The 18405-nt window shown below is 41.5% G+C and overlaps 1 protein-coding gene across 1 annotated transcript; it reads right to left on the bottom strand.

Annotated features, from left to right (window-relative positions):
* Positions 1 to 6881: 6881 nt before the first annotated feature.
* On the bottom strand, positions 6882 to 11219 carry LOC147606672 (peroxidase 63-like). The gene is made up of 4 exons (XM_086792057.1): positions 10644 to 11219; positions 10301 to 10495; positions 8895 to 9060; positions 6882 to 7660 (listed from the first exon to the last, which is right to left on the bottom strand). The coding sequence occupies exons 1-4, from the start codon at positions 10881 to 10883 to the stop codon at positions 7263 to 7265; spliced, it is 999 nt and encodes a 332-aa protein (XP_086648183.1). The 5' UTR covers positions 10884 to 11219; the 3' UTR covers positions 6882 to 7262.
* Positions 11220 to 18405: the final 7186 nt, after the last annotated feature.

Raw genomic sequence — 18405 nt, 5'->3', positions numbered from 1 at the left:
ATTGTTTTTAACCCGTTTCTAACCCCCTTACTTATGGTCGAACCTGAACTAGGGCATGTGATAGCTCGAGACGAGCGTATCGTTTAAAGGGTCCTAGTGTGCTTTACAGCATCGTGTTCACCTATCCAGAGCTCCTGTGGTCCTCAAAACAGTCTGTTTCCTTGTGGGGGAAGGGGTGCAGGCCTATTTGCTTGTGGAGGAAAGGGTGAAGGCTTTATCCCACATGCTCACTTCACTCCTCGGGGGGTGGGCTACATATAGAGCTCCACTTCCCTTAAGCTCTCACTTGAAAGAAAGCTATGGAGGCTCACTCCCCTATATATATATATCAAAAGACCGAGGCCGGGGTCGGGGTCAATTGGGGTTTTTTCTTTTCAAAAAATTTTTCTCCACATAAAAAATCTCTTTCCTCTCCACACGTTTGTTTGTTTGTTTTTTTTTTAAATTTAATTTTTCTCTTTTTTTGCCTTTTTCCTTTTTTCAAAAAAATAACAGAAGAAACAGAATTGCAGAAGACAAATTGCAGAAACAGATTGCAGAACACGAAAACACCTCAACAACAAACACACAGTCGCCTGTTCTACAGTGTAAATTTCACTTCACGCAGCAGCCCGAGCTGCAAACTGGAGCTTGGTGCAGGGCATCTCCCCGACAGCGGCGCCAAAAATGTGCGCTTTTATCGCACGAGTCGTGGCTGGGGACTTGCCGAACACCGTATGCGAGCCACTAATGGCTGCAAGCATACAACCAGGAAAGCAAGCTCAAACAGAATGCAAAGGTGTGTCACTCATCACTAAAACCGCCGCCGTGAAGGATTCCCGCATCGCAGTGAAGGAGGAGCCGCCATCGCCGCTTCGCCGCCGTGCCGCTACACAGTGCTCGATCGCTCTCTCACTCTCTCTCTCTCTCTCTCTCTCTTATACACGCAGGAGAAGGAAACCAAGAGGATAAGGCAAGAGCACTCTTGTATTCAACACATTGAGAATGAGAGTTTTAGGGTTACATTTGACTCTTGTAGGTGACTTGGCCGTTCACACATGGGTGCCCATACATGGCCGGTCGATCCTAACCCTTATCCTGCTGACATTCAAGGTGCGCCTCTCATCGGCGATCACCCAATCCCTTTGTCTTTTACATATGGTGCCGATAAGTCCGGCCCATGACTCAGAATATTTAAATTAATTACATGACTAAAACATAGTACGTCTCTCAATGTCCGTCATAGGTTAACATGAGATTTGGCCTTGAAGATTGCAAGCCTATTTGCTACTCCAATGGAGACAGGTTTGAAGTTGAGTTTTCATGATGCTGGAGATCACTTTGATGTCACACTCTATCAGACAGCCTGCTGTTGGTTGCCTCATTTATGTATGCATTACGAGGCCGTACATTCAGTTTGCAGTCTCACAGGTGAGCAGGTTTATGCATAGCCCAGGGTCTCAGCATTGGAAGGCAGTTAAACGTATCTTTTGCTACTTGAGTGGCACCATATATCTTGGGTTGTTTTATCCCAAGGGGAGATCGTTGTCGCCAGATTTACATGCTTTTTCGGACTCAGATTGGGCTGGTTGCTATGACACAAGAGCGTCCACAAGTGGTTTTTGTTTCATGCTCGGTAGCTCATGCATATCTTGGTTGAGAAAGAAGCAACCTACTGTGGCCACTTCTAGTTGTGAAGCTGAGTACAGGGCAGCTTTCATAGCTACGGTTGAGTGTGTGTGGCTCAGACGGCTTATGGCTAACTTGGGTGTTGGACAGGAGTCTGCCATCTCTATCTACAACACTAACAGTCAGAGCGCATCGGCAGTTGCGAGAGACCTAGTTTTTCATGCTCGCATAAAGCACATTGAGGTGCATTATCACTATGTCAGGGAGAGACTCTCAGCATGAGAGATCAGCTTGGCATATGTGCCAACACAGGACAACCTCACTGATCTTTTCACAAAGGCGCTTCCTCGTGAGAAGTATGAAGCTTTCCGCAAAGCTTTGGGCTTGCTCCCCTTTATGGACTGATCTACTTCGGGCATGGCACTTCCCTATACATGAGTGCCAACTCTCGTTCACACCATCACTCCCAGGGGGGGGGATTTGTTGCCATATATATAGGCAGTGATGTTTGTGAACACACTTAGGACCGTCGGGGCACTTTTCCCCTCTTTAGGAGGTTTTTTCCCCCGGCTTGTATATACGCCCATCCTAGGGCTAACTTATCTTTGTACATTGACACAATCTAATATAGTGGGTGTTGTGTGCATTCTTGTTTTCTTCTTCTCCAAGCTTTGTGTGCTTTCCTGCAACCCTAATTCTAACAAAAGAGGTATTCCCTCTCTCATTGACCCTTTTTGGAATTTACATTGATAGATTGGAAGTAATGGTATTGGAATTTGTTGAACAATAAACACACATATTATAAATATAGTTATCCTCCTCCTCTTATATGGAGAAGATGTGGTACTCTTGGCTCACTCACCAAAGGATAGTGATGATTATTTTGAATGACTTTTGCATACATAGTGGAATGATGATCAATGTGGTACTCTTGGCTCACTTAGCAGAGGATGCTCAAAAGTTGGTTATGATGGCTTTTACATAATGGGATGATAATCAATGTACAAAAGAACCAAAATTATGCTTGCCAAAACCATCAAAAGAAACCCTCCTTTAGTACTTTGTAAAAGTCAAAATGTGGAAGTAGTGGACACCTTTAAATACCTTGGTACTGAGTTCCCTTCAAACCATAGATGGCATTAATATGCACTCCCTAAAATTGAGGCACATACACTTTTAAATACCTTGGTATTGAGGTACCTTAAAACCATAGATGGCATTAATATGCACTCCCTCGAATTGAGAATGTATGCGAAAAAGAAGCAAGAATAAAAAATTGGACTCTTAAGAAGCATCTATATTTTGGTCATGCCAGTGCTCTCCTCTATGATGGCATCAGGGTATCCCCACATCTACATGGAAAGGTTAAAAAGATATTCCTTGCAAAATTCTTTAAGGTCAAACAAAGCACCCCTTACCCATTTCTCTTATTAGATCTACCAGTTCACCCATTCAAGTCTTGGGGATGCAAATATTGGTAGAGTACATTATAAAGCTTGTGAAGATTGCTACAGATAGCCTGGGAAGCAAGTTACAGAAGTGAAAAAAACTCATAAGAGTAAGACACTATGCTCGGGGTGGATGGACAACAACGATGGTTTTCTCGATGGGATGCTTTTGCAGGTTCTTAGTGACACCTTCTTAGTGATATATCTATTGATACATTTGTCAATGAAGCTTTACTTCAACAACAATGCCTTAGTGATATATCTATTGATACATTTGTCAATGAAGCTTTACTTCAACAACAATGCCTTAGCAAATGGTAAAGAGAAGGTTGTTTCAGGTATTCCCACTACATGTTAAAAATCAATCCTACCTACAAGCGAGAAAGGTTATATGATGCCTCCATATGACATGTTTTCTAGTACACACGAGGTGATGAAATGGAATAATACATACTATATATAACATGACATGTTTTTAGTACACATGAGGTGATGACATGCAATAATATAGAAGACAAAAATCATGCAAATCATGTAACATTAGGTATGAATATCATATCCAAGTGTAACTCAGTCCTTTTAGGACTAGTAACTTTCTAATCCACATGCAGTTATGATATAAGTAGGTTGCATGAATTTTTATGGCATGAGAACATGTGGACACATGGCTAGGCATCATGGTATGATTAATTCATGGCTTGTCATTTAGCTACCTAGCAATGATTTGAATCTCTTATATAAATTGAAAGATTGCAAACCCATAACATACTCTTTATAGATCGTTATTCCACCTATTTAAAGTGTTTGGCAAGATTTGATTTTCTTATGGGCTTACATTGATTTTAAAATTGTTTAGATTCCATGTTTTGCCAATTCTAAGTATTTATGGCTTCCTTTCAACTCTTTCCTATATGCAGGCATCATCAATCCCAAATGTGTGCTCACTTGAGCTCTCATCAAAGAAGAATCTTAATTGTTTTTTAATGATGATGTGTTGGTTGGAGTATGATGGGAAGAGTGCATACAAGCCTTTCAAAGAAAAGTACCTATTACTAGTTTTACAGCTTAAAATTTTTTATTTTCTTTTATGTGGGTACTAGTCAAGGTAGTATGGGCAATTACATCATGTGTGAAGGCTTTTAATTCTTTCTATGTACTTGGAAAACATTCTGAAAGGACTAATAAACTTTCCAAATTCACATTGCAAAAAATGCCATAGAACTTGGGTTTAAACGCCACAGCCCCAACGACTAAGCTTTCTAAATTCACATTGCAAAAAATGCCATAGAACGTGGGTTTAAATGCCACAGCCCCTAAAAATGTCTATAGACACAAAGAGCACATGCACACATGATCACATAGAGAGAGAGAGAGAAAGAGAGAGAGAGAGAGAGAGAGAGAGAGAGAGAGAGAGAGAGAGAGAGAGAGAGAGAGAGAGAGAGAGAGAGAACCCAATATTGGCTACACTGATAAGGTCTTGGAGGTGATGCGACCATGACAAAATACATTTTCAGCAACCCTTTGATGTCACATTTATGTGAATGTTGTTTCCCATGCATTTTACCTTTCACATGAAAGCGCTTTGCCATTTTACCCGTGCAAACAGACACTTATCCTTTTTGTAAGATGGCACTGGAACATATAAAGAGGCCTTACCATATGTTTCATGTCAAATAGGGAAAGTCTATAGACTCCATGTACATAGTTGTTAAAGCCTAGTAATAGAGGATAGATCATTTTTAAGTTTGGCCGACCGAGTGTGAAAACTAGTCATTTTTTACAATAAGCAAGGCAGAACCATTCCCTTACAATAGTTTTACTTGTGAGGTTCCCTTCTTTCGTCTTCTTGATTTTTTACATGCTAGACTAAGTGTGAAAACTAATCATTTGCATATGTATCATTTTTTACAATAAGAAAGACATAATCATTCCCTTGCAGTAGTTTACTTGTGAGCTCCCCTTCTTCCCTCTTCTTTCTTACTTGCATATACTATTGGATTCTTGCATGCTAAATGGATGCTTATTTGAATAGGTTTGATTGTAGGATCTCCTCTTCTATTAGCCTCTTCTCCCACCTTTTGTGAGGAGAATCATCACAAAAAACCATCTCTTTTTGCCTCCATCTAGGCATTGTGAGCTCTACCTTCAGTCCTTTGGCAAAGGAGCATCCAGTGTGACAACGAAGCGAGGACACGACGAACGAGCTAGCATACCCACATAGGGAAGTTACAGATTGCAACTCTAAGGCAAGACCCAACGATGCATGCTTCACAAGACTAAGGTAAGATCTTGACTTAAACAAAACATGCGGTAAGAGGGGGTCAAATAAATAAATATTTAATATAATTTAGTTTTGTGAATTTATAGCAGGGTTTTAAATTCAAAATCAAAACATGGATATTATAAAAGAAGGGTGAAATTTTCTCTTAAAAATGTTAAAATTAAAAATATGGATATTTTAAATGCACTCCCCAAGAATATTACAATGCACTTTATAAAGAGATAGGCTTCTGTTACATATAGGTAAGGTGGTGCAAGGATAGGTGAGGCCATGTGATCGAAGTTTAACACTCATGGCAACAACAACACTCCTGTCTTGCCAACACATCAACCCCCTCTTCCGCCACACTCTCTATGGCCTAGGGAGGCATGGCCTCCTATGGGACCGAACAAATTCTATGCATATTTTGGAATTGCAATGGGTACCCATCAAATTAAAGCATAGGCCTAGATGAATATATGTAGGATGTAGATGTGATGTGGATGGAATACTACTTACAGAAACAAGGATTCCTACAACATGGATGTACAATGTAAAATCTATGTGTTGGCCATGTAAGGAAGAGAGAATGGAAGTTTTGCATGTATGTAAAAAGCGTGATAACTTCTATGCCCCTCTTTTCTCTTGACATTTTTATGAATCAAAGCAATGGATGTAACCATGCGACTTCTACATTATGTTTATGTTTATGCATGGGCATGTGCGTGGAGAGAGAGAGAGAGAGAGAGAGAGAGAGAGAGAGAGAGAGAGAGAGAGAGAGAGGTCTAGCCTGCTAGATACTCAATTAACATGATAAATGTGCTGCCTCCTAGGTTGTAGCCTAGCAATTGCACCCTCACCTCCCTAAATAGAGGTGTTGGGTTCGAAACTACCAACTCCCATGGTGAAAAGTGATGGTATGTAATCTCCATACCCCACTACTTCAGGGGGGAAAAAAGATGAAAACGCTAATCAACGTGGTGAAATATGCTATCGCATAAGGCATCTTTGTCTTCCATACCGTGCTTTTTTTAGTTTTGAGCTTTTTGTATTTATGGAGCTTAAGTTGGGCCACCCATGTTGAAAGACAAGCATTTGTATCATTAAAATGAAAACCTTCCTTGATAGAGTAATGTGAAAGTTAAAATCCATAGGAGACAACATTCACATAAATGTGATATCAAAGGGTTGAAAGTTAAAATCCATAGGAGACAACATTCACATGAATGTGATATCAAAGGGTTGATGAAATTTTTTGTGTCACGCATCACATCCAAGATCTTATCCTTATAGTCAATAGTGGGTTCTCTCTCTCTCTAGGTTGAAGATTGGAGGTGTAACTACTGAGCCATAAGTCACAAACATTGAAGAGTATGCAAAAGCAAAACTATATTAATGAAGATAATGAATAAGGCTACAATAAATGGTGTGTGCATTGTGGGACTCGCATTCATGCTGTACAAAGAGAGCAAAGAGGAAAAAAACCCATTAAATATGATATCAAATAGTCTATTTGAACCATTTATGTTGTACAAAGAGAGCAAAGAGGAATGAATCCCATCAAATAAGATATCAAATAGTCTATTTGAACCATTTATGTTGTATAAAGAGAGCAAAGAGGAATGAATCCCATCAATGAAACATCAGAATAGACTATTTGAGTGTCTAAAAGAGGGGAGCAATATCCATACTAATGGATAGTCATGGATCCAAGGTGGTCTAGAGAGCTCACAACTAACAAGTATGAAGTCTATGATGCTAGAGTGGCAAAATGATTCAGAATTTGCCTACAAACCAAGATTATCTAGAGAAAGGGTCTGGATGACACTATGGGTTAGAGAGAACACCGAGTGAGGTAAGGTTGAGTAGTAGTACTAGTAGTGTGAAAGCATGTGGATAAGGCAATGGAGGCCCGCCCAAATCCAAGGTGTGTATTAGCTTGGGTCCTAGTTTATGGCGTCGCATCGGCGGCGGACCTCGCCTTGGGAGCCGGTCTTGACGCCAACGAGGCTGAGCTTCTGAATGGCGGAGACCCAGGCGTTGAAAAAGTTGGCTTGGGAGAGGGCGAGGTTGGCGACCGTCGGTTTCGTCCGGGAGTCCGTCCAGAGGAGCTGGTCGGACGCCAGCAGGCCCAGGCCTTGCTCCAGATTGGTGAAGAAAACGTTGTCGAACTTCTTGGGCGTGGTCACGTCGTTGAAGGCTACTACGGTAGGGTCCAGGTTCACATTTGGGCACGCTTGCCTGAGCTGCGCCGCGTAGGTGCTGTTCATCGTGGGGTCCACACTGCTGCCGTAGATCCTGTTCATAAACTGGTCGCAGTGTGAGAAACCTATCGTGTGACCACCTGCCAAAAATTAAAAAAAATTAGTGTGTGGCATGTGCCCCCAAAAAAGTATTTTCATCATTGTTTAATCAAGAAAAAGGCAATGCAACATGTCTACATTCAAAATTTAATGGACCACACCCACCCACCCAGGGATCTAATAGATTTTTTTTAAAGATGAAACCCTAACAAGCAAATAGTTGCATTATTATTCCATAACACAAATTCCTCTCTCAAAAAACATACCCTTAAGCCTCAACTTCCCCTCAAGAGCAAGCAACAAAATCCAACATCATAGAATCGATGCCTTTCTATACTGCTTGTTCATATGCGGTGCACGAATGTTTTATTTTTGGCCCTTGGTGGTGGAAAAACAACGCCACATGCTACAATTCCTTGGGCTATGGCCTAGTGGAAGCACCCCTACCACTCAAAGTGGAGGTAGTGGGTTCGAATCTACCCTAGTGGCATGTAAATTTATAACCAAGTCTTGCGATACAAAAAAGGAAGTGACATGATAGATTACAATGTAACTACCAGTTTTGCGCACGGTGAATCTTCTTGAGGTGCATGGACAAACCCAACAAAGAATTGTTCCATATAGTCTCATTGGCAGTGTTTTTTTCTACCCTTAAAATTAAAGGCAATGCTTAGGCTTAACTGGAATTTAGACTTGAAAATCACTAGAAATCATACAAATACTGGGATTATAACTAAAATGTACAAATTTTATCCCTTAAGATTAAAGGCAACGTCGAATTTCAATCGGGATTTCTGATTTCAGTTGAGAAAATTACACTACAAATCGGGTTATGTGAGCACTCCTCATTGGCACTTTCTCAATAATCTTCGCATGTGACTTTGTCCATGCATTCTTAATGGTTTAGTAGGGCGGAGTCTGTCCACACTCTTCCCTTGGTTGTTGCCAACCAATGCATCCTTAATGATGTCTGTTCACATGCTTCCCTTGGTTGCCAACCAGCAAGTGGGGGCAACCCAAGGACCCACTGCCCAAAATCAAAAAGTTGCCAACCAACCCCCCATAGGTAGCCATGCCCTTTAATGCTTAGTAGAGCTTTTCCAACAGGAAGACTTTACTTTCACACATGCATCTAGGTGAGTGAGAAAGGAAGAAAACCATAGCTTTGCGTCATACAAATGTTCGTAGATCCAAAAGCTTTGTAATTTTCATAAAATGAATGCAAACACGAGGCAGTTTTGCGTAAAGATTTAGCGGGCAAAAATTGCCACCCACCTGAAAGAATAACCATCTCATCTCGGGTGAAGCCTTTTTGTTGGAAGATGCTAGTGAGCTGATCCACACTCATGGTTGGCTGTGGCAAGTTCCCAGCCACCTGAGAAGCCATTGAAACGCGCCCATCCTTACGCCCCTTCAGCACCGGCCAGAAAGGACCTCCCACCTGCATTCATCAACGGGATTAGCTATTATAGACATAAAACCATTAACAATAATCATCCATGCTTACCTAGACTAAGCATCCATAAAACATTAACAATAACCAGCCATCTCTTTGAAGCCTTGTCACGATGTGCATTTAATGATGGCCTAGTTGGATTAGGCCCGTTACACAATACCCCATGTATAGGCGGGGGAGATTGCATGCCCATGAATTATGGGCGGTGGATATCCCCACCACATCAGCATGGACAGGTAGGGGTATGGCAATGTGTAATGGGCCTTAGTTGTAGGCTAGAGCATAATTTAATCTCGATTCTCTCCCTCTCCCACGGTGGCCCACCAATCAACCTTTTCATAGGGGTCTCCTTTTGACAGTGCATTTGATGCCCTGGCATGACGCGCAATAAAAAATAAATAAAGGATGATGGTCCTTTAGAATTGAACTGGAAAAAAGGTAGCTTTTAGTCGGTTGAAATTTCACAATAGCCAGTTCAGAGCTTCTCTAAAAACAATTTGAGCCTATAATAGTATATATATATATATATATATATATATATATATATATATATATATAAGCTTTTTTGTTTTCACTTTTAAAAATTAAGCCCAAGTGTATATTTCAAAAAAACTAGTTTGCAACAAGAAAGGTTTTGAAGTACAAATTCTAGGTGGCATCTTCTCTCCCATAGTTGCTTTTTGCTAGGCACTCCCTTATTTGAGCATTTTGGCCATAAAATACTTGTAAAACTTTAAAATGCCTAAAATACAAAAAAAAACTTGCTATATTTTACGAAACTTAACAATTTTGAGGAGGAAGGGTGCCAGTCAAAAATCAAGTTTGCTTCTTTCCACTAGAAGCAAGTTTGCACACCCCTTATTCTTCAAAAAAAGATCTAGTCATTGTGGGTACTTCGAGTTCTTTAACTCATCACGACCCATCCTAACCAAAAGGTCGTGGATTCGACTCATTCGAACCCTGACACTATAAGGCTGTGTGATTCAAGCCATAAAGTTTGGACGGTAAGGTTGTGTAAGTGAGCGGTGTAGCTTCGAGCTCGGTTACATCCCCTCAAAAAAAGAGGCTTTCGAAAAGTAAAAATAATGTGTGTGTTATACCTTCTCTAATGAAGCGTGCAATAAAGTAAAATAAGGGTCCATTCCTCCATGAAGCTAAATATAATACATATCTCTCACACGTACACAAGGAAAAAAGAAGAAGTAAAGAAGTAGCGCCGCATTACCAATCCAACAAGATCTCTTGTGGTGATGGAGAGTATGTCGGCGCAGGAAACAACTCCAGGGCACACTTTCTCCACAGCGGCCTTTGCTCGCATCACCGCATCGAAGCCATCACCCGGCAAAGACAGGTTATCCTTCGCATCTTTCTCAGCCTTGTTGTTGGGCGTGGAAGCGATCAGCACCGACGCATCACAGCCCTGCAATATACAATTCATCATCAATCACAGCCGTAGGAGTTCTAAAAAACAAGCACGCCAGAGATCAATCGTGGCCGTTGATTCGAAATCCTTCTGGAAACGGAAGAGAGAGAAATGTAGATAAGCAAGAGAGGGGGAGAGAGGGCACCTGGACAAAACAGTCGTGAAAGAAAATGCGCAGCGTTCCAGCTGCAGTTACAAAAGATTCCGTCTGCTTCTGCACCATTACACCGTGTATGATTTGCTCCATTTGGGGGCAAGTTTTGCTGTAGTAATCGACAGAAAGCTGAGCTTGAATGGGCTTAATTGAAGCCAAAAAGGAGATAATGCAGGCGATGGAAAGCCAGAGGTGAGGCATAAAATGGTTGTAGTGCGAACAGCAAGACATTGGCGTGTTTGTGTGTGTGTGTGAGGGAGAGAGAGAGAGAGAGAGGCAGAGAGCGCCTTGCACGTTAAGGATAAGTTTGTACAGTTCCAACTTAAGGGGCAGATGAAGTGAAAGAAGCGAGAGGGGGCCTCTGGAATGATGAGGAGTTAAGGTCAAGCTGAAGCTTTTGTTTAATGGACAGGCTACCAAGTCTTCGGTTAAGAAGAGGAAAGCAGCGTTAGCACGACAGACTACCAAGTCTACGGTTAAGAAGAGGACAGCAGCATTGGCAGCATTCTCATGACAAAGCAAAGCAATTGAAGACAAGAAGAGAAAACATACAGACTGCAAGCAGAGGATACAACTTTTCTGAATATAAGAGAGAGAGAGAGAAAAGAATCAACGAGATAGAGAGAGAGTGTGTGTGGGGTGTGTAGAGAGAGAGAGGGGGAGAGCTGGCTAGCACGCAGTGCACACTGGAAAGAAGTACTCGGGCCCCGCTTAGCATATATACAAATGTATTATTTGCATACTTTTATTTATGAATGTATATATTATTCGGGACAGCAGTCAAATGCTTGGTCGGCGATGATAACGGCACCCATCTAAATCAAGGGTCTAGACTCTACAATGCCTTGCATGCATCCATGCTTGCTTCATACAATGGTGGAGTGTGGATTACTCGTTAAATCACCAAAATTAAATTAGAACATATAAGGAACTCTACACCTTTTTTATTAATCTCCACTTTTATGTCATTTTAAAGTTTAAACCAAGGAATTCTTAGGAGTAGTAGGAAGACAAAACGAGTGCAAATTGTGATGGCCCCTCAGCTCATTTATGCAAGGGTTAGTAGGGCCCTCGAAATTAATTTGGAGGGTTCAAGAGGGTTCTCAAAGGACCTACCAAGGGGTGGGTGATACCTTATTCATGTGGGGGGTAAAGGATGGGTGCTACCTATTTTTTGGAGGGTTAGTAGATGTTACCAATAAAAGCCCCAAACCTTTTAAATTTATTCAAGGATTTAGTGACACAATGTAACCCTTGTGGGGTGGGACTACATTACTTGAAGGCTTGCGCATATGAGGGATCATGCTAGTAGAAACAAGTGTGAATCCAACTTGTTATGAGAATAATGAATACCAGGCCGAAAACCAAGTGAACGGCATATCCTCACCATGGATGCTAGAGGGATCATGCTAGTAGAAACAAGTGTGAATCCAACTTGTTATGAGAATAATGAATACCAGGCCGAAAACCAAGTGAACTGCATATCCTCACCATGGATGCTAGATCTTCTTATTTGTGAGGGAGGTGAGTATGTGGACGGAATTGCAAGTGTGCTCTTCACTTTCAAGCGAAGGTTATTCTCGACGGCTAATGTTTCTACTGGCACTACAATGTGTGCAACTTATGATACGATGCACACATGGTACATTTCATGTGGTCGAGGCGTTTAAATGCAACCGATCATTTCATATATAAGTTTCACCTTACTATGCACATGGTGGTGCTTGTTCTAACGATGTCTATCCCAATGGCTACTCCAATTGCACCACCTATTCCAACTTGTATGACATCGTAGACGTTGAGGGGAAAGAGTAAAGGATTATAAAACGTGTCAGTCACCACAGCTACAGCTCAATTGGCTACCCAAAGTTTTAGCAACAACCGTGGCATATGGAATCTTTGTGCTACATCATTGTTTTTTTTAACATGACGATTAGTTACTTCATGCACGAAGGGTATGAGAGCTGGGTCACAGCAAGGCGATAGTGGGCTTCATAAAAGTTGTTTTGCTAGCCCAATACCAGATTAGATGTTCCCATGTAGTCCCATCATTCCATGTTGCAAACACATGACGAGAGTTGCGAAAGCTGTCACTGAAGCATTTTTTGAAGATCTAGTTAAGCTTGCGATTACCAAAAATTTTAAAAAGGTTATTCTTCACTTATTAAAAAACTTGTTATGACACCACTTAACACAATAGCCGATAAAACAAGTGGCAATGACCGAAGGTGAAGCACAAAAACTTGTTGTTGCAACCACTTTACAATGCTCAAGACGCCAAGCATTTGGGGAGAGGGTTGATGTAGGAACTAGGGTTTTGAAAATCTCTAACAATTAGAAAATCTCTTCACCTATAGCATTAGCACTTGAAAAAACCAATTACACCTTCAAAGTTTAGAAAATAGCAGCAAATTTTTAGTGCAAAGGTGTAAAAATTGGTGATTTTTGAGAGGTTTAGTAATAAAAACTTGTAGATTTTGCAAATTAGACTTGAAGGTTTGCATTCGTGACACGTCAAAACAATGGTGCAGCACAAAAGGGCATACATGCCACGTGTTATCTATTAGACAGCTGGTGCCGCGGTGCGAAACCTGCACTGCCACGTGTTTAGACAGCTGGTACCGCGGTGCGACCCTCATCTAAACCACCAAACTCCTGCTAAATTCACGTAGATCATGGGGATCCTACCAAATTTAGCGGTACGTGAGCAAACAACGTCGTGATCTACGCTTCACGAGCCATTGGCCACCAACCAGGATTTCTCGTGATTTTTGTCACGCGCGTGACGCAAAAAACCAGGGACATGGTGTAAAGATAGAGGGTGTACGCTGTATATACGTACAAATTAGAATAATACCGTATGTGTACAAAACTGCTACCTCAGGATCGTACCCAAAGTTTTGCAGCCGTTGAAAGTTTTGCAGCTAAAAGATTCAATGATTATGTATCGTGATGGCGACCTAGGTTGGAGGATCATTGTCTAACGCTGGCAAAAAGTCTTTATCTTTTTTTAAAAAAAAATCTGGCAAAAGTCGTTATCATTCTCTTGCCTCGTATCTTATGCAATTCACTTTAAACCACTTTTCAATTTTCCTTCAGCACACATTGTGCCCCCCCAAAATAATAATAACTACAAAAATAGTGTAAAATTTTAAATTTTGATGGTTTTTCCTCTCCAACCTCTCAAAATTTTGCAAGTTTTAAGACCTTCAAATTCAATATTTAAACGTATTATTTAAAATTTGAAGGTTTTTCCTCTGCAACCTCTCAAATTTTGCCAGTTTGGAGACCTTCGAAATTAATTTCTAAATGTATTATTCAAAAGTAAAAGTTCAACTGTTTTTTTTTCTCACAATGCAAGGGTAGGATTAATGACTAATAGTCACTATCTATTAATGAGTACTAGTGTTAGGACCCATGCATATTACACATACCATTGCCTAGGTCCCATCTCAGCCTTCCTCTCGTTGGCTTGATTTTTGACGATCAGAAGTATTTTGTTTTTGAAAAATGCATATAAAACATCATTTTTTGTGTATATTTTGATGCCCACTTAGAAATTATCCTTGAAAAAAGTGTTTCAAATAGGGAAAAACTAGTAAAATGCCCATAAAAAATCAAACCCGCCACTCGCTGCCTCCGAAGAGCCTACCTACTTTCACTACACATTAGCAAAAGCTAAATCTATTGCCCTGTGTGAATCGGCTAGATAAAGGAGTGTTAGATCACCTCCTTGAGCCCTCTGCCTTCTAACTAGCCTTGGGTACTATTCACTCATTGTGGCCTTGGGAGATTATATTGGAAAAGGCAAGTATAGCACCTACCTTCCACTACCCATTTTCAATCCCTTTGTATTTTAAATCCTATGTAAATTAGCACTTCTTTTTTCATTGCTTTGCATAAATATATTTTTAAAATTTGTCACTATTTAGATCCTTTTCTATGAAAAAAATTCCCCCCTTTTTGTATTACAAGGCCGTTTTATATGTTCCACTGTACTCTAACACCCGCACCATTGTCACATGCCACATTGCCATCTTCCCCTTGTGGCTTGTTGGCGTGTGCAGCCCTATGCCCCCCTTGTAGTAGTTGCTCCCTCTGCCTCTATAGGCTATTGTGACCTAACCTCTAGTGCCCAATCTCATTGCTTGGCTCGATGTGGGCACATGTTTTATATATATATATATATATATATATATATATATATATATATATATATATATATATATATATATATATATATATATATATATATATATGAGAGAGAGAGAGAGAGAGAGAGAGAGAGAGAGAGAGAGAGAGAGAGAGAGAAACACAGAGAAGGCCAAAAAATCTGAGAAACCAAAGAAAAGCTAGGCACAATAGCAAAGCCCAATGAGAAGAGGCATAGCAACAGAGGAGGCCCCATCAAGAAGTTCAAGAAACGTGCATGTAAAAGCGAGAAAGTGGCCCAAATGGAGAAGACCAATTCAACATCAAGGAAAAGAAACAGCATGCCAGGAACCCAAGAATAAACGTCTCAAGGCCAAGCACAAGAATAAAGATAAGCGGTGCAAGTCCGAGCGAAAGTCAATAACAATAAGAAGCCAAGGGACGAAGCAAAGCAAGCCCCATGGTCGAAAGAAAAAGGAAGACGGGGAAGTAGGCTGACCAACAAAAGCAAAAAAAAACAACAAGAAAAGAAGTAAAGATGGTAAAGCACTGCAAGAAATTGGTAAGGCATTGCAAGCAACTGACAAGCCACCACATGCAACTAGAAAGGTAGAAGACTGGGGTGAAGAACCGACAAAGCAAACAGAGCTGAAAAAAAGCCTAAGAACCAACCGGTACCCAAGAAGAGAAGACGGTGAAACGCAAGTGGAAAATTTTTCCTATCATTCCCCTCTGAACCAATGAGCCAATCTACAACAACCGTGACTACCAACCCATGCATATTTTGCACAACCAACAAGATGTCAAACATTGCCTTAGGTAAACTAGTGACTGGCACCAGTCTGTCAACCACTGATGTAGAAAGTCCAAAAGCTAAAAAACCAAAAATCTCAAAAACAAATCCCACTAAGTCCAAAGTCCACTTACACTACAAACTCTTGCAAGATTTCGGTTTACATTGAACCACTCTTCACACACATCATTTCACCACCAACACTTAGATCATTAAAAGTGAGTAGTCTGTTCTGACCATGTGGTTCATCTGGCACTAATGCCTCTTGCAATTGCACCCACAAATATACTCAACTGCACATTGATCTAGACACTTTGACATGATATCCCATTCGTGCAAGCATCCATGCAAGCCGTATTAATGCCCCACAATAATGCCCCTTGCCAACACACTTGCATGATTGCCTCTTTGATCCTGTTATCTTATTTTGTCTTCTTCATTGAGTCTTGTTCTTGCTAAGTTCAACCCTCTTTCCAGCCATAAATCACAATTCTAGCATCTATGCATTCACAAAGCGCTCCTAGCCTTCCATCCGTGCATGGCATGCCAGGACTTCGTGAAGGTGTCTACCGGAGAATCCTCCATCTTGCCCCTAAAGTGGGCATCCAAATTGTGGTCTATGGAGCTTTCATATTCACCCACATAGAGATCTTCACACAAAGAGGTTATTCATTCAACCGGCGGGCAACCGACGGGCTGTGCATCTCCCTCCAAGGTGCAAAGACATGCCTACAACCATGCTAGTAAAGCAAGGTAGAGATTTCCAAGAGGTTAAAGAAAAGTTGCATGCCCAAGATTGGCATTGTTCAGTAATGCGATTTTCACCCCAACCCTTCCATGCTTCACTTCTTTCCACACTGACATTGCCATGCTTCAAGCAAGAGGACGGATTAGCCACACCAACACTTCAAAAAGAGGTCAAGAATCACCCAAATCCAATCGTCCATGTCTAGCAAGCCCCACCCACAGCTCGTGGGTTTACTAAAGCCAATATGCCGAGTGCCGCTTAGTATGAACCATCACCTAGACTCACATACCAAGTGCATGCCATACAAGTTGTCCTAAATTCTTCCATTATCATGGACAACTATCCTCATTCACAATCGCCTTATCATGGATAACCCAATCTGCCAAGAGCCGCTTAGTATGAACCATCACTTGGACTCCCGTAATCAAGTGCATACCATACAAGTTGTTCTCAATTCTTCCATTATCATGGGCAACATATCCTCATTCACAATTACCTTATCAACTAGCCTCATTCACATCACTCAATCCCTTATCCCAAACCATGTGTAAGATTTGAAGAAAGCAATCACATAAGAGTCAAAGAAAGCGGTGCGTTGGACTTTTCACTGTAAGGAGCATGGGCACACCTCATGCACCTATAATATACACAATGGATCTATAAGTAGTAGATACATCCAACAAGACTAGGCATTGGTATCTCAAGCATCTACACTAAACCTCATCATTGACAGTCGTCTAAGTACATCTCTAGATGGGGGAACCATTGCGAGCTTGGCCCACGGTAGGACCCATCACCTGGATCCTCTTCAAGTTTAGGAACCTTATGTGGCCTCTTATTTGACCACACCAAGCATTAATCCAAATTTCTTGCATCCCACATGCTTGATAAACGACAAATCAAGCCTAGCCCATGGACCCATCACTTGGATAACTCCATTAACCTTGTAGGTACCTCTAATGTGCTTCAAGAATATAACCTCTGCGTTGACTCCAATTTAACATAAACACAACCTCGCCCTGTTCGGCATATTAGCCATGAAGAAGTCTAATCCCTAAAAGCATTAAGCTATGAGAACTAGAATTAATATCTATTAGGCCAAGGCATTCTGGATTTCCATGTACCCATGCAAAATCATCATTCCATGGTGGTCCTCTATGCCACAATCAGAAGGCGCATGTTACTTCTACCAAACTGCACGAATTTGAAGGACCTAAGCCAATGAGGCCTTACATGAAGAACTTCTACATCACATACACCTTTTATGCCACCCTCGACAAGCTACCTACCACCAAGGCTACCCAAAGCGTATCACCAATATGCCATGCATCCAGTTGCGTATTGGTCCAAAATCCACCACTTAAATTTGCACGCCAAGTTCACAACATATCTTGCACCATCGACCCGGCAGAGCAGCTTTACCACTGACCTAGAGTGATGCAAGGATGCGGTCACCATAAGGAAAGAGGTATGTTAACCACTTTGTTGGTTAACATGGTTTTGCTTGCCCATCTGTAAGGCACTTCACCATCTTACTTGCTCGAACGGGTGCCTACCTTTTTTAACAATAGAGCACTAACAAGTGGAGGGCAGCATGTATGGCTAAAAGGTGGAGGGAGCAGCTGTGGGGCATGCTGGTTGCATAGACGAGCTTTTTCTTTGGTTTCCCAGATTTTTTTGGTCTTCTTTGGGTTTCTCTTTCCTTTTTGCCCAACTCTCTCCCTCCCTCCCTCCCTCTCTCTCTCTCTCTCTCTCTCTCTCTCTCTCTCGATTACACAGCAAAGCGATAGGACTGGATAGCATAAGTGACGAAGACGAGCTCATAGACAACTCTAACGGTGGAGGGAGCGGCTGTGTAGGTTTTGCAAAACAAGTGGCAAGGGGAGGAGGGGCAGTGTGGCATGCCGCTCTGCCTGCGAGAGGCGCTGCCTGCTGCTGCGAGGCGGTGGTACAGGTGTTGGATTTGTGTGGGAGGGTAGTACGTGGTGATGTGATGACTACGAGGCAGAGGGAGAGATTGGGCTACGCATATGAATGGCAAGGGGATGAGGGGCGACGTA

Source organism: Cibotium barometz, chromosome 57 (genome assembly GCF_041138505.1).
Source record: "Cibotium barometz isolate CiBa-2024 chromosome 57, ASM4113850v1, whole genome shotgun sequence".
In the NCBI taxonomy this organism is placed as follows: Eukaryota; Viridiplantae; Streptophyta; class Polypodiopsida; order Cyatheales; family Cibotiaceae; genus Cibotium; species Cibotium barometz.
Note: the sequence above shows the minus strand (reverse complement) of the source record. Positions and strands in the feature narration are given on the sequence as shown.